Raw genomic sequence first — 17939 nt, 5'->3', positions numbered from 1 at the left:
TCCAAATGTGACCTGAAGCTTTTGGAAGGATTTGGTTGTGTTTTGTTTTCCGACTTGAGCATTCTCTTTCTCCAGAGAGCCCCGCACCAAAGAAGGGCGAGATAAAACACCAAGTCAAGTTCAGTTAAGACTCAGAGCAGACCTGTCACACGGTATTGTCTGCACGGACGACTGGGTGAGGAGGAAGTAAAAGATTTAGAGGCGGGGAAGTCTTTGAAGTAACAAAAGCCATTTTTTTGTTTTTCTTTGAAATTAATTCCGTTTCATGGATCTTATAGCATACATTCCCTGTCATTGGAAAGCAGCTGAAGAGGAAATACCAGCCACTGACTAACATAATTAGTAGAAAAAAGGGAAGCTACTAGTCTCTAGTCACTAGTCACTCGTTCTCGAGGTGCATTCATAGACACTCCGAGCATCACATCATTTTTACTATGAGTGGTCTAAATAAACAAAGAAGAACGTGAAATTGATATTCTTATCAGCATTTACGTGTGCTCAGAAATTGGAAGAAAATACTGACAATATCAAAATGGTTCACAAAATGAGGATAATAAATAGTGGACCATCCACTTTCAGTAAACGGTCCTTGATGGAAGAAGTTTGGACACCACTGATTCAGAGCATAAAAATATTGCTTTGCTTTATTGCATTTAACTTGTTGCTAAAACTAGCTCTAGTTTAAAACACACACAAAAAAACCACTGGCTTTTCCTCTCTATGGAAGTACAGCAGCGACAAGCACCTTCCAGCTCACACACTCCCCCACCCCTTCAAGGTGAGGTGGAGTACTGCCATTTCTCGGTATTTTACTATCCGATTAGCAAGAATAATGTCACACTTGTACATTCAAGACATTACACAGCCGTAAGTGTAAAAAAGTATATCGGCGACATGCTGACAAACATTCAGTGCACTTAGTGCAGTGCACTCAGACAGTAGGCTCAGCTCGAGCACTTAGGCCAAGAGGAGAGAGTCGCTGCAGCTTCATCTACATGCAATACCACGACACAACTGCTTTTCTGACCTTGACCTCACCTTCAATCCTTTTGTGGGGGGAAAAAAAAAAGTCTCATTTCACAACCGATAAGGTTTGGGCAGAACGAACAATGAAAAAAAATCAAGTTGTTTATTGCAAAAGATAAAAGGTCAGCATGAGGAGTCCGTCCACAGCTGGCAAACAAATCAGATAAGAGGCTATATATAGATAGAGAACAAACAGATACCCTAACCTGGCTGGGAATCACTGATCTAGTTGGAAAAGAGGAAGTGACATTTGTATCTTCACGGACATTGAATGCATTTTTTTTCTTGGGACGCACGTGTTGGAATATGAAATGGTGTAAAAGCTTGCATGCGTCCTTCAGCTTTCATGGAGCACAACTATAACACACGCTTTTAAGCATGTTTATTTATTTATATAGGTCATGATGGCCCCAAATCGTGTGGAAGACGGATTTGCATTATAATAGAGACCCTTATATGCTCCTTGGTGATGTTTCTGTCAGACAAATTGGGAAACCTCAACAGTAGCAGCATAAAGGCTCCTTTTTCACAGATATTTGATTTAGTCCTTTATTACCTGAACATGTCAAATCTGATAAATACTATCAACCACAAATACAATCTGAAGACCCAGCTGCCTATCGGACTTCTTGATAAAAATGTGGTTGACGACGGTAGATAAGAAACGACACAGCCCGGATTGTAATGTAAATATTATTTATAAACGTGACCCATCCTATTCATGGGTTGGTTCAGGGGGTCCCAACACTTTCCAGCTCGCGCCACATAGTGAAAAATAAACACATGTAGATATGTCCACTTACGAAGCAACACAGATTGGCAATTTCACAAGCTGTTGTGCAAATGGAGGTGGACGGAAAGACACCCCGAGTAAAAATAATAATAATTATTATAATAATAATAAATTGGATTTCCATTGATAATTTTTGTGTGATTTTGTTGCCAGCACATTCAGCTATGTAAAGAACAAAGTATTTAATAAGAATATTTCAGTTTCATTCATTCAGACCTAGGATGTGTTATTTTACGTTGTGATGATGTGTAGTATTCTACACTGGTCACTAGGTGTCAGTGATGTTACATTGATGAGACAATAGCCACCGCAGGAAGTGCTGTACAGAGCAGAAAATAAAGAACAACTTTTGTCTCATTTTCTCTTATTATGTGTACTATATTGGGTAATAGGAGTGTAAAGGTGACTATAGGGGTGCTACTTCATGTCTAGAGGGCTCTAATAATAATATTTCAATAGTAAACCGGTTTTCTATGCTTTAGCTATGAAAATATTTGCGGAAATTCACTTATCACAGATTGTCTGGAATAGATTAACCATGAAAAACAAGGGAAGACTGTTTAAATGACACTGATGAAGTGTTAGATTAGTAATAACCAGATAGATACTCCCTCCCCTGCAGCCCTCATCTCAGCTCTCTCACCCCCCTCGCTCTCTCTACTAGTCCGAGTCGCTCTCTCAGACTACCGAGGAGAGGTGGGTGTAATGCTGGTGAGCGAGTGAACGTTCATCCGCGAACAGAGCGCCGCTCTCCACGCTCCAAGAGCTGCTTCGACTCTCCAGGCGAGCTGTGCGGGGCTGTGCACCTTGAACAACATTGTGGACTCCGGCTCGGAGCAAAGCCCGCAGCCAGTCAGCATGCGGCTCCTGTTGAGCCTCCTGCACCCCTTCCTGTCCCTCAGCATCTTCGGCTTGTACCCATCTATGGTGAGTTTTATTTCTCAGCACTTTCTCACTTCTCCTTAGCACATCTGGGATATAACCTACAAGCATCCCCATATTTCATTTCATGATAATAATGGCTCAGAAGTGGAAATAACCATCAGGAAGCTACAGTTCATTGTAAAATCAATACCTTTTAGACCATGAAGTAATTCATGCAGCTGCAATTCCATAAAATCAGCCATCAATTTGTATTATCCGCCTGTTTGTAGCACACAAAACAGCCCCGGTTTTGTTCAAAACCGCTTTCAGTCATCATATTTATGTTGAATTTTGCAGTTTTTCACATGCCAGTGCAGTAACTGCACACAACATGCACCCCAGCGACAGCACAGACTGCTTTTGTCTGCCAGATGGAAACTTCATGCTGTGGTTACACAATTGCTTCATCGCCGTCTATGAAATTGCATGTATTTGTCTTACTTGTGTTTCACCCCAGCCCTACAAAAAGTTGAGTGATGGTGGCTTGCCTCAAAGGTCTGTTCTAATGAAGACGGATCAGTATGTTGCTCAGGGTGGTGGGTGGGGAGCTGTCCACTCTCTAGTGCTGAAACTTCAAGGCTGGCTGGAGAAAAGAGCAATCACGCACCCACTCTCACCCCTTGCGAGGTGCATTATGCTGAATGTAGGTGAAAAAGTCATCCATCACATGCTAGATGTGGGTTTTTCCGTCCTTTTTATCATTTATTTGCGTTGGAATCAATCAATATTCAGCTGCCATTGAGGAACCTGACTGGTGAACAAACTGCATGCTAATTGCTGGTGTTGCCCGAGAGATTAGAGCGTTCTGCTTCATTGTTTGAAGATAATTTGAAAACCTTTTTATGGAATTACTGAGCCGCCGAGTATTAAGCCGTCACTCAGAGGCTGCCAGACCTTTCGCAAATGCAGAGCTTTTCTCCTCGATGGATTTAATTGAGCAGTTCACGCCACTTCTGGCATGTAAATTCAAGCTTCAGCCTTAACCACATGTTGTGCCATCCAGAGTGAGCTGGCAAATAGCGTACATGTCCTTGTTGTGGTGATGTTCTGTGAGCCCCAGCAGGGCCTTTGTGTTGCTCATTTTCAGCCTGGATTACACTGCGACTGCTAATGGCACATCATGATGAGAATGAAGAGTGGAATTTGTGTTGTGTATGATTACACATTAGGCAGTGCACCCGGAGGACACATCGAAGGAGGAGGATAAAGAAGCAGACTGGTTGTGGAACGGAATAGAAAGTCTGTCATTTGGCGGTTCCTATCAGATGCCCGAGAGACATGGACAAAGTAAATACGTGCATGAAGTCATTTTTTTTCTTGCACTTGGGCAAGCTTTAAATCAGGACAGTCGTTACCAAACTTTTCACAGTCCCGTACCCCTTCACATATTTGACGTGAAACCATGTACCTCCTTACTCCTGCACACTTCCCATAAACCTCAATAAGCAGACAATAAAACATCTTACTCTGAATTATTCCTCACCTGTGTGATGTATGTTATGGACTAGATACAGTACATTGTATTTACATTTTAATTAGTAAATTACAGATGTAATTGTATTCATCAATTTTCATTCAAATTTGAATTTATTTTAATTACAATTTTTCACATTTAGATTTTTTTTATTCTGTCATTTTAATTTCATTGTTTACATTTAATAATTTAGATTTTTAATTTACATTTATTTTCATTTCAAATTGTATTTAAGTTTTTCAATTTCACTTTCAATTGAATTTTTTTTAAATTTCCATTTTTAATTTTAATTAAAATTTTTAAATTTCAATTTAACATTCAATGTCACTTCACTTTCAATTTTCAATATTTTAAATTTATTCAATTTTATTTTTTGATTAAAATGTCACTTTTGATTTATTTTATTATTTTAATTATTTATGGATTATTATATTTATTATTTGTTCATATAATGCACACAGGACAATGAACAACTTCCTGTCTATCTCTGCACTGTACTCCTTGCGCTGTGCAGGCGTAAATGAGGCATTCAAGCGCTCTCCATAAATGTCGGGCTTTCAGAACATCCATGGAGTTTCATTTTTATTCACGTACCCCCTTGGCAAATTTGGAATTTAGAATCAGATGATTCATGAATGAGGGGGTTTCAATGTTTGCAGCGCAGCAGCTTGAGAAAAACAAAGAAAAACATGCTTTTAAAACCTGCGGCGGTAGCTTCAATTGGATTTGAAGGTCAACAATGATGTCTGGAAAGCAACAAAGTCCATCGGACCAATGAATGATCTGACTGCAGGATGCAGTGTCGCTGTGTCAAAGTTGCAATCGCCCACTCTGCTGGGGTTTCCATGTAAAAGGCACAGAAAAATAAATCCTGGATGTTTGACTCTGTGGCATCTCACATTTTGTATCCCAAGTTTTAAAGAAAAAACCTTTTTAAAAATGTGGTACATTTGGCTGAACACTCCCTTGTCTGTTATTGAGTCGTGAGTACCACGAGGGAGGAAATAATCACACAGTCGCCCGCCTCAACAGTGAAGTAGCGTTCCAATCTGATCTAAAAGCAGAACGTGTTCTGGGAGAAGCCCCGTGCATAACTAAAGGGGCTTTTTGCTCCTCACCTCAGGTGTTCATCAGAACGCTGCTTTCAAGTCTGAGGAGCCATCATCTTCAGATGGTCAGCGTGTTCCAGAAGATTTTCACGTACTATTCTTTCATTCAGGGAAGGTTTGAGTCCGCTCGAGTACACTTTGTGTTTGCGGAGGTCAAAGACGACAAGTGTGTGGCACACCTCGAAGAAACTAATCTTCCTCACGCCTTTCATCAAAGTCACATGTGAGAGAAAGGATCTCGTCTTTTTGTTCTCCACACTGCGAGTGCTCTCTTTGTCACCATATTACCGCAACCTGTTTGATGGCCGTGTTGCTATGGCTGGCCGTCTTTAGGGTGTTGCCATTCATCACGGCTGCCTCGGGTTGCCTGCCTCCGTCTGATTACAGAACGGGCTGCACATTGGAGTTCATCTTCCTCTGCCATTAGAGCTGAAGTGTTGCTGAAGTGTCTCCCCCTTTAGGCTGTGCAATCATCAATAACGGTAGTGCACATTAGACCACGGTGGCTTGTTTGGACAGGCAGATGGACGAGTGGATGGACAGCATCTGCTCAGGTCTCTATCTTTTTAGTGTCTGCAACACTGTCAGTGGGTTCATCTCTCACTTGGTGGTTACGATGTCTGCCTCACAGCGAGAAGGTCTCTGGGTTCAAATCTCAGCGTGGACCTCTGTGTATGGGTACATGCATGTTAGGTTAACTGGAGACTAATGCAAACATCAGTGGTTCTCAACTGGTTTGGCTGCAGGACCCACCATCACCCCTTCATGACACGCAGCGACCCAAATTGACATTAGAGCCCTCTAGACATGAAATAACACCCCTATAGTCACCTTCACACTCCTATTATCCAACATAGCACACATAATAAAAGAAAATAAAACATAAGACACAGTCAAGGAAAAAGTTAGACCACCCCAACTAAAGGTACATTTGTTTAGACAAATATAACTATGACAACAAAAATAGCTCACAAGAGTTACATTATTTGGCAGTACAATGCTATAACTGCTCATGTAAGAACTTAAGTGATTTTGGTTATCAAGAAAACCATGGAAGTTACTAGATATCAGCTCTTAAATTCAACTCTTATGAGCTATATTTGTTGTCATCATTCTATTTGTCCAAAGTAATGTACATACTTCTAGTTGTACCAGGCATCAACAGGATCAATAAACTGAACAAGGATGGCCTAATCATTTTTCTCATGGCTGTAGATAAGACATAATTCAGACATTACATGTTAGCATTGTTCCTTGTTTCTTTTTTACTTCCTGTTTCTGTACAGTACTTCCTCTGGTGGCTATCGTCTGATCAATGTGACATTACTGACACCTAGTGACCAGTGTAGAATACTACATATTACCCCAACGTCTTTGAGTATTCTGAATGCCTCATATTTGCATTTTACTTCACTTAGCCATTTTTATGAAAATTCTCATTTTAGGCAAAAAATACATAAAATTTGCTTAAATATGCATTTTTTTTAAACTAATAGGTCGTATTCAACCACACAGCATGAAACAGCAGCATAAAACTGCATAAAACAGCATGATTTATATATCACTGAGCATTTAAACATCACAACTGACAATTGTACTTAAAATATCCCCTTAGTGTTAATAAAAGGTGCCGGTGGTATTTGGCGAACTTAGAAGGATGTTAAGTCCTCCACATTTTACAGGGAGCTTTTGTCAGAAATATCTTCTCTCGGTTCTTGCCAACTGGAGAGTCTTGAGACTTGTTGCTGCCGCTCGACAATGGAGACTTCCACAGACAATGGGACGTCACACAAAAGCATCGGCGCGAGACAAAAAGTGTGGTAAATTACAAGTTGATGGCGGCATTCATTGCATGTTATCCTAGAAAAGGTTAAACCCAGCTCAGCAGTTACTTGGCTGTGAGATGCTGGAGGCCGCTTTGCATCCAGTCAGCACATTGTACCGTCCCCCGTCCTTTGTGCAGCGTGTTGACTGTGAGCAAACAAAGACAGACCACCTTGGAGAGCTGCTGAAAGTGGAAGCTGGGCTCTTGTTGGACTGTTCAAGGTGCAGAATAATGACACAAAGGTAGAATATCACCTGCAGAACAGCATGGCCTGCAGCACAAACGACGCCCTAAGAAGAATTAATGAGTTGACCTAATAAGAACATAGTGGGGGTTGTGCCAAAAAGTGGGCCGTTTCCACATTCATCTGTTGAATGGGAGAAAGCGTATGAATCCACTCGATAGTTCTGTGTGCCACGCAGTAACAGATGCTGTGGAAATCTACAGCCATCATTCTGTGAAATCGTGTTCCAAAGTTCAGCTGAGTTGGGGAGCGTTCTGGGGATTTGTCTGAAGGTTAAGTCGTGTACGAAAATGTCCTCGCCGTTCAGGGAAGCGCTGTCCAGAGACTCGCACAAGATTGCAGAAACCGAATAGGAGTCTCGCCTGAGCTCTGGGGTGTTTTTATGTGCATGAGGCGCTTTGTCTTCCATCACCATTGAACGGCAGCAGAATCATCTGCAGGGATGATGAGGAAAAATGAGTTTCTGGGTGACATATTCGTGCGCAGTGGGTTGTCTTTTTTTGATGTTGTGATAAAAACCATAACATGTCGGAAAGTGGCAGTTTATGCAATCAGCGGCGTGTGCTCCGACAAGATGGCGGCAATAAATGGCAATGAATACCTGGGTTAACAAAGTTGACATAACACACATTAGACAGGCTTGCAATGGCTTTTTACCAATATTGTCCAGCACTTCATTACAGATACCAATAAAGGGATGCAATGAGACAATATGATCCTGCAGTATGCAACACCTGTGCAAGTACAGGAACCCTTCGTTTATCGCGCTTAGTCAGTTCCAGACACAACCATAATCACTGAATGTCCGCAAAGTAGGATTCTTTATTTATAAATTGAATATTTTCATAGTTGGGGCATAGAAAACCTGTTTGCCTTCTAAATACAGTGTTAACACTATTAGAGCCCTCTCGGCATGAAACCCCCATAGTCACCTTTACACTATGATCAATATCGTAGACATAAAGTGAGAAAATAAGACATAAGCCTTGTGCTCGTGTGTGTTGCTGTTAACTAGTTCCCGTGCTAGGTGAGCTGAGTTGTTGGGCGGACAGGAAGTGACGTCGGGGGGTTCAGAGTTGAGTTTTAGCTTGGCGTGGGTTACAGCTGCAACAGTAGCCTGGAGTTTGGGATTATTGTGACTGCAATAAAAGCCTGCTGGTCCGGCAACCGAGGCGCTTGTGTGTCTCACCCAACATCATAGTAGCATTACTGACACCTACTGACCAATGCAGAATACTACATATCACATCTTCGAATGAGTCTTCTGAACGCCTTATTTGTATTTTACTTCATTTAGCCATTTTTATGCTCGAAAATGCTCAACTTAGGCAATAAAATTTACTTAAGTATGCATAATTTTTGACTAATAGGCCGTATTCAACCACAAAACAGCATGATTTATACTGTAAATGTATATAAAACTGTCAGAGTGAAGTCGCAAGGGAAAGTGCCCTAAATATTTTTATTCATGAAAAAAATCATGACCACTATAGCGATAGCTCACAATTAACTATCCAGTTAAATAATGCTGGCAATGATACATTTTGGAAAGCTGCACATTTCTATGCGGCACAAACATCCGTATGGAACAAAGTGCAGCGTATAAAACTTACATTTGTGAAATGATGAACTGGGCTCATTCTGCGAATGCGGTATGAAGGAAACTTACTAGATCGGCCGATAGACATCCCGAGAAATGATCACATGATATCTTTGGACCATACCATTTTTGATTTGGTCCCGTTGTGAGTCAAATGGAGAAAGTGAGCGGAAAAAATGATTTGTGGTTCATGCAGAATGTTGTTGGGATTAGATGCTCAATTTGCATCCTGGGAACAATTCCATTGTGCCTGAAAGTTATCCACATTTTTATACGGATTTCATGGGGTTCTCTTGCTGCACATCTGCCACTCGTCTACATAGAACAAGGTCGTGTAGTCTTTGCATAATCCTGGTACGTGATTGAAAAAAAAACAGGTTGGTGGAGGTAATGGGACTTGATTATTGAGACTATTGATAGCAGCACCAGCGTGCACCTTCCCCCACTTCCTCATCCTCTTCTTTCTCTTCATTCTCCGTGTTCATTTGCTCTCTCTTTTTAATACAGCCCACTATCACCTCTTCAGTGATATTGCTTGCATTAAAGTGGACGACAACTCGGCACTGATACACAAGATTAGATAAGACTTAAATATTACTAAAGGCGTGCTGTGGATTGGGTTTGCGCTTGCAGACCCTCGGGCCAAGAGAGGGCTGGCAGGTGTACAGCTCGGCCCAGGATGCAGACGGCCGCTGCATCTGCACTGTTGTGGCACCGGAACAAAGTCTGTGCTCCAGAGATGCAAAGAGCAAGCAGCTCCGCCATCTCCTAGAGAAGGTAAGCACACACGGTGATGGTTTAGAACCGTTCTTCAGGAACACATTTTCCCGGTTTGACGTCACAATCTGCCTTCTAGGTGCAGAACATGTCTCAGTCCATTGAGGTGCTGAACCTGCGAACTCAGAGGGATTTGCAGTATGTGATGAAGATGGAGAACCAGATGAAGGGCCTGAGGACCAAATTCAGACAGATTGAGGATGACAGGAAGTCGGTCATGGCCAGAAACTTCCAGGTATGCATTGTTGATGAGTTTGTTATTTTGCAGCATCATTTGCCCATCTGTGACATACAGAAATACGTGGGAAGGAGATGATGAATGTACTATGGGATGGTACGATGGTAACTGGTGATGGGGGTGTCCAAAGACTCGATCATGAGTGCACATGTTCATAATTCAAAGCATAAACATGCTATTGTAACACAGGTTCGGTACATGTAAGTCATTCCATTTTTATCGACCCACACTATTTCTGCTACTCTATTGGCAAAGTACAGGAACTTTGTTAGCTCTCGTGCGTTAATTAGTGTCGGACACTTTTTGAACGCCTTCTGTTTTGCTTTGAACACACCACCGACAAAGCAAGAAGCTAGGCTATAGTTCTGGGGCCAAAGACTCCTTGTGAATAAGACGTTACAGACTGTATCTAAAAATCATGGTGTCCAGTCATCACTATTGTTATCGCTGACATGAATGTGCCAGGTTTTATTTGCCACTATTTTTCATGATATCTTTTAACATGTTTATGATGTGGAGGCAACACTGCAAAAAATAAGCACGTTTTGAGTGCAGCTCAACTTTAAATATGGACACCCTTGTCAGGTTTTCAGTCAGCAGGTTCAGAGAATGTCTCAGATTCATTTCTGTTGCTGTCACATTAGGAGCTTAAAGACAAGATGGAGCACTTGAAGCCATTGATCCCCGTGCTGGAGCAGTACAAGATGGATGCCGCCCTCGTCTCCCACTTCAAGGAGGAGATCAGGAACCTGTCATCGGTGCTGACGAGCATCCAGGAGGAAATGGGCGCCTACGACTATGACAAACTCTATCAGCGTGTACTACGACTGGATAACAGGCTCCGAAGCTGTATGGGCAAATTAAGTAAGTCCAGCAGTGACGTTCTTAATATTGCAGGGATTAGATTTAGCGATCATAGTTGGGTTCTAGCATCTCTTACTTTGCTGATCTGGATTTAAACAGGCTTCATGATAAATGCATTTTTTAAAATGGGTTCATTACACTGGACCGATGTCCACTTTTCGTTTTCAAAGGGCAAAATGTTTCATTCTCCAAATGAGGCTATTAAAAGTAATTTTACTCAATAAAGCTTCAGGTATTGGATGACAGCACCCACTCATTCTGCTGAAAGGTCTGTTAGTCCGCTCATCTTTTCGAACAATATTTGATATGTAGCGAGTAAGACAACACAAAAGACGATGCCGTCTTCCGTGTTACAAACAGACTAACAAGTGATGGACTAAAAGCAAAGTTTCTATGCAAGGAGAGCAGACTCTCCATGGGATGCTGTCACATTTGCCTGAAAAGTCCCAGCACTTTTATTCCACTGCTGCATTTCTTTATTAACAGCATGCGGAAAATTAATGAAAATCACCGGACCAGTTACCATAAAGATCTCTGGGACTCGGTTTGGGGCATGGATGACTGATTCGCTTGCATCAACAAGACACAACAGAGTGAGTGGAGTTTTCCTTTTCAATTCATTTTGTTAGATGTTTGCTATGCACTCATTTACTGTATATTGTGTTCGTATTTATGGCAATGCCTGGATCTGTAGCACAAGTGAAAGCAACAGATCAACCCAATTCTCATGTGGTGCACACAGTCAAACCTCTGTTTTTTTGTATGATTCGGTTTTCATTGAAACCATTTTTCTTGTTTTTGTACACTGTCCTGGTTTTCGTAACAAACAGGTCCGTTTGCCCTGTCCTGCATCATTCCACTGAATAAGCGTGCCCAAACACTAAAGGACTATAATTTATATCTTTGGGTATCTGGAATTTATGACTTGGATTAATATTATTTGATTACTTGAAACTCTGAGTAGAACCGCTGCTCATTTGCATTGAAATTTGCTTTGCTTCTACAGTAATGTTGCTGATTTGGTGCCTGCATTTTACTCAAGGGATTACTAATTCCATCCATCCATCCACCCAACAAAACCACCTCACCCTTCCCCATCCATCCTTCCACCCATTCCATCAATCTGACACAGGTTTGGTACATGGACGGTTACACCAACAGCAAGATTGTCCGGGAGTTCAAAACGATGGAGGACTTCATGGCAGGAGTGGTGGCTCGCACCTACAGCCTTCCATTCAAATGGGAAGGAACCAATCACATCGTCTACAACGGCTCGCTGTACTACAACAAGTACCAGAGCAACATCATTGTCAAGTACAGCTTTGAGACCGGCACAGTTCTGGCCCAGAGAGCTTTGGAATTCGCAGGCTTCCACAACATGTACCCGTACACGTGGGGAGGCTACTCCGACATCGACGTCATGGCGGACGAACTGGGAATGTGGGTCGCGTATGCCACCAACCAAAACGCCGGGAACGTCGTCATTTCCCAAATAGATCCCGACACCCTGCAGGTCCTGAACACTTGGAACACGGAATACTCCAAAAGGAACGCAGGGGAGTCCTTCATGATCTGCGGGACTCTCTACATCACCAACTCTCACCTGTCTGGAGCAAAGGTTTATTACGCGTACTCCACAAAGACGTCGACGTACGAATATATCGACATTCCTTTCCTCAACCAGTACTTCCACATCTCCATGCTTGACTACAACGCCAGAGAGAGAGCTCTGTACGCCTGGAATAACGGACACCAGGTCATATTCAACGTCACCCTCTTCCATGTCATAGAAACAGACGATGGCTCTTAAACTTTGTGCACCGTGACAGCAGAAACATTTGTGATGATGCTCATTGTTTTGTCAAAAATGGCTAATCATTTCGTTTTCTAAGCTCAAGACTGAATGGAGCATGGACACCATTGTCTGGATTCCTTACTGGGAAAACCTGTTGCACATTTTTACACCGGTCGATGGCATCACTGTATAGCTTTTGCATGCAGGTCTACTGTGCACTTTGACTGCAGTGATATTTCTATAGTGTCTTACTACAGTGCTTGCGTTCATTGCACATTAGCATATTGGCAGCAATATACAGTCCATATTCGTACTGCATTCTGCTTGAACGGGTGTTTTTGTTTGTTTTGTTTTTTTAAATAAAACTGGTGAAAATACGCACAATTTCTTTCCTGCTGTTTTGTGGTTGAAATAGTCAAAGATATGCATATTTAAACACATTTTACACATTTTCTTCTCTTGCTTTTGTACTTTGCAAGTTATATTTTGGTTTTGTATTTTTACTTCTTCCGAATACTGCTTTAATGTTTCATGTCATTTTTTTAAAATGGATTGAAAAGGCTCATTAAAACTACATTTGTGGTGCCCGAAGACTTTTGCACAGTACCGTATGTTATAAAATATTAAAAATGCACTTGTCAATACTTCTAATACTTCTCGCTTCGAATTAAGTGCCAAGTAATCTTGCATTTGAGTAAATACACACCTTCCAGATCTTAGAGGAAAAACTACTACTGTGAAAAATATAAATATACATAAATCATAATCATAGTACATCTAATAAAAATACAAATAACAGGGAATAATATGACATGACTACTTTGAAAACAAATAGAAATATAAATTATAATCATAAATAACCACAAATAATATAAACAATAAAAAAAACACTCAGAATAATAAATATAACAAAGGAATAATAATAAAACTACCACTACCAAAATAAAGAAATATAAATAGAAAAATACTTGATAATCATAATCATAGTAAATAATATAAAAAATAAAAATTATATTATTTTACCACTTGAGCCATGCCGCCCCACACTACTACTACCAGTACTACCACTACTACTACTACTACTACTACTACTACGTGGTGGCCGTCCTTGGTCACTCTCCGGCCACCCCACCAGCCTTTTCTAGTCATTTCAGGTATCAACTTATCGCCACCCAAAAGAAAAATGTCTGGCTCTGCCACTGTTACTACTACTGGGACTACTACTAGAAAAATATAAAAATAAAAATACACGATAATCATAAATCATGAGTAAATACAAAACAACAATAGGGAATAATAAAGGCTGCAGCACGGCACAAAACAAAATCGTCTGCAATGTGGCAATTATGATGGTGGTGTTGACAGACTTTCTCCCGGAGGAAGTGGGTTTTTGGATGGGTCTTTCTGCTGGCTCAAGAGTCACTTTAATCAGTCTGAAGTGTTGTGGTAAGTACCTTCAGTAAAAGCCATCAAACATGCGGCAGAAAGCACGCCTGCAGGCACAAGTGCTGCTGATTTGTGATTCTTATTTCGTGTCGACCGACCACAGAAAACTTGAAAGAACAACAGCAGCAACAAAAAAGCTTCCACTGAATCAAAAAATGTTTCATTTTGGAACCTTGATTGGGATCGATCCACCCTCTTTTCCTCCCCAAACACATGTGGCTCTGTGAACTTTGAATTGATTGCACATTCAAACAGTGTTGAGGCGAGTTTGCGGGCTGTCAAACTGCACGAAGAAGTACACCTTGACTTTGCAATAATCATTGGGCAGCCCCACCCGCCACATGGGTGAAATGGCGCTTGGAAGAACAACACACAAGGAACACAAAGCACAACATGAACAATGAGGAAACAAACCAGACTAGCTCCAAACTGGGGAACTTAATGGGATCTGTCTGATTGCACAGATGAGACTCAGGTGTGGCGAGCGCGAGGGCATGCTGGAAGCTGATTGGCTGACACAGAGGGAGCTGATATGCCGGTGCAGGCACAGGTGACAGGGCAAAATGAACAGAAAATGAGCAACAAACAGTTAAAAGGAAACGTGAAACCCAAACTGAAAGACAACACGAATGGAAATGTGTCTCAGGATGGGAAATGCAGCAATTTTTCCCTCACTATTTAATCCAATTTAAAAACTGTCACTGCAAATATTGATTAGTGTCTACATACATATTTTCCATTCAGAGCTGATGTTTTTTTTCTCCCCTGGCTAAGCGCCACAGCGCATCAATATGTTTGACATATACAGACAGCGTGCGTCGCGTTTGGACTTAATGTGCTTTCTCTGCTGTAACTCTTCTCTTTTTCTTACATTGATTTCTGTCACATTGGCTATGGAGGCTGTCACTTTGTTCATAAACATCGTCAACCTCAGGCAAGAAGGAAATACTGCGGAACTGGTCGTCTCATTTAACTGGTTTATTTCATTTCAATAAAATGATATTATTTATGAATATTTTAGATATTCATTATGTATTTTTATGTATTCTTTGATTACAATGTAAGATTTTACCAGCCATCAGAACAGTAATACAGTATGTATTCATGATCCATATTAATGCAAAGCAAAGGCTGTGTTGGTATGTATTGGAAAAACCAAAAAAAAAATTAAAATTCCATCCACATGCAAACTGTGTCACACGGTGCACACTTTTCATTCCTTTTTCCCTCCATTGGATTTGATGTTGCCTTTTCCGGAAATGTCTTTCATCAGGCTTCTGATTGGCTGAGGCCCTGTCCACACTAGCATGGATAGTTTCAAATTGCACAAAAGTCTCCACCCAATTGAGTGGATTTTTTTTTAAAAAAGCATATTTTGACCAATCAGAAGCCTGACAATTGCATTACAATGTATCTGTTCACCAATATAGTGAAATATTAAATATAAAATGCCGTTTACTTTATTATTGGTATAGAAGCATATGCGTTTTTAAAGTGTCTGTATTGATGTGGACATAGCCCAACACTGCATTACTTGGAGTAGTCGTGCCACTTTTTTCTGTGGCATGTGCTTGGCAGCATGGGCATCTCCGTGGACATCTCAAGAAAATGAAGTGACGAGGGACGTTGGGTGTTTCTAATCAGGGGCGGATGAGTAATTCCTTGGCTAATTAAATGTGACTCCGTGTTTATTTGAGTGTACTTGATATTCTGCGCACACTCAAGCTGTGTGTCATGTTTTACGAGTAAATACCCGATGAATTAACTCTTAATTCTGTTGTCACTGCCATTAAATATTAGTCTTCACTTTTTGTCAACCAAGAACTCAGCTTATTGCATGCGAGTTTATTTGAAGAGATGCCAGACACAATGATCCCACACGTGTGAGGATAATGTGAGGGATGGACTCAAGTTTCACTCATTCACGGGTTGACAAAGACTCGGCTTTCACTTACTCATGTACTTACACTTGTAGAAGACTCAAGTTTCATTGATTCATGGGTGCTCAACAAAGACTTGAGTTTCACTGACTCATGGTTGCTTGAAGAAGATTTGCTGGTGGAAGAAGAAGGTTTCACTGACTCAAAGGGGTCGACGAAGACTCAAGTTTCACTGACTCATGGTTACGCAATGAAGACTCAAGTTTCACTGATTCAGAGGGGCTCGAGTTTCACTGATTCGTAGGTGCTTCAAGAAGACTTGAGCTTCACTGATTCATGGGTGCTCAACAAAGACTCGAGTGACACTGATTAACAGGTAGAAGAAAACTTGAGTTTTACTGAAAAAAGACTCAGGTTTTTCATGGGTGACTCATGCGTGCTTGACAAAGAATCGGATTTCACTGATTTGCGGGTGGGCTAAGACTCGAGTTTCACTGACTTGTTGGTGCTCGATAAGGACTCGAGTTTCACTGACTCACGGGGGCTTGATGAAGCCCCAAGTTTCACTGACTCACGGTTTGACGAAGACTTGAGTTTCACTAACTCACAGGTGCTCAAAGAAGACCCAAGTTTAACTCATTCGGAGGCACTCGATGAAGACTTGAGTTTCACTGACTCATGGCTGCTAAAGGAGATCTGAGTTTCACTGATTGAGAGGTGGTCAATGAAGACTCGTGTTTCACTGATTCATGTGTGCTCAACAAAGACTCGAGTTTCACTGACTCCCGGGTGTTCAACAAAGACTCGAGTTTCACTGACTCATCGGTGTTCAACTAAGACTTGAGGGTCACTGACTCACGGGGGCTCGACGAAGACTCAAGTATCACTGACTCATGGATGCAACTTGTTGTGCGAGTAGCCTAGTTACCCATACCCGTGTTACCTCAGTAAGTGACCCGAGTCAGGAAAAGGAACGGAGTTTCCCATAACTACTATAAACCATTTTTAAACACATTTTTCACAGATGGCGGAGCACATTTCATGACTTTGTGACTGTGGTTGCAGAAGAAGGATTACCTGTCAGCGTGCCGATGTGGGATTTTGGCATCTGTCCTTAACAATGCAGGAGTGCATCGTAGCGCATCCTTGCGCTTCCACACCGAGCAACGTAATCATGCGAAATTGGAGAACAGATGTTTGGGGAAGCTGCTCGGCTTTAGGCTGCTAAGCGTTGATAATCAACACTGGAGTGTTGTGAAGCAAGACTAAATGCTAATATTGCACATTTTCTTATTCATTAAACACCAGATCATAAATCAATCATTTGGTATTCATAAGATGTTACGCAGCGTCCCGTTGTGTATTACTACTTTTATGCACATCATTTGTCGTTCCAGATTGTCTAAAAGTGGTGCATATTTCTTTGTAAAGACGATAATATGAATAAAAATGCTGTTGTAATCACATAAACAGCTGCCGTGTTTTTGTTTTTTTCAATGCCAAAAAACAAAAAAGTAAGAATTTGATATTTTTTCCCACCAGGCACTTTTGAAGTTGTACTAAAATCTGAAAAATACCATGCTAAAATGCTGACTATTGCCAAAACACCATTTTACACGTTTCATGAGTAAGTCCATTTCATGATTTCATTTAATTGAAGTATTTTCGCACATCTGTATACTGTAAGATCAGCAAATTGCGCAAACATAGACAAAATATTTTGTTTGTCAAAAGTAAGCAACAGATATCTTGTGCACACTGTGGTACACATTGCTAGTTTGTATGTCGTTGTTGATGTTTTTTTAAATGTATTGCTTACTGAGCTTCCGTGCTTTGTCATTGCTGGTTATTAGTATCACCTGTCTGTGTGTGTGTGTGTGTGTGTGTGTGTGTGTGTGTGTGTGTGTGTGTGTGTGTGTGCGCACGCGTGCGTGTGTGTCAGCC

General features: G+C 41.2%; 1 protein-coding gene across 1 annotated transcript; it reads left to right on the top strand.

The window, feature by feature from the left end:
- The first annotated feature begins 2526 nt into the window (after positions 1–2526).
- On the top strand, positions 2527–13345 carry olfm3a (olfactomedin 3a). The gene is made up of 6 exons (XM_054766407.1): positions 2527–2746; positions 9629–9772; positions 9852–10007; positions 10655–10874; positions 11361–11467; positions 12007–13345. Exons 1-6 carry the CDS (start codon positions 2678–2680, stop codon positions 12682–12684), a joined length of 1374 nt encoding a protein of 457 aa, XP_054622382.1. The 5' UTR covers positions 2527–2677; the 3' UTR covers positions 12685–13345.
- The last annotated feature ends 4594 nt before the right edge of the window (positions 13346–17939 follow it).

This window comes from Dunckerocampus dactyliophorus, chromosome 21, assembly GCF_027744805.1.
Source record: "Dunckerocampus dactyliophorus isolate RoL2022-P2 chromosome 21, RoL_Ddac_1.1, whole genome shotgun sequence".
Lineage (NCBI taxonomy): Eukaryota > Metazoa > Chordata > Actinopteri > Syngnathiformes > Syngnathidae > Dunckerocampus > Dunckerocampus dactyliophorus.
The sequence above is the reverse complement of the archived record's forward strand: the minus strand, read 5'-3'. Positions and strand labels throughout refer to the sequence as shown.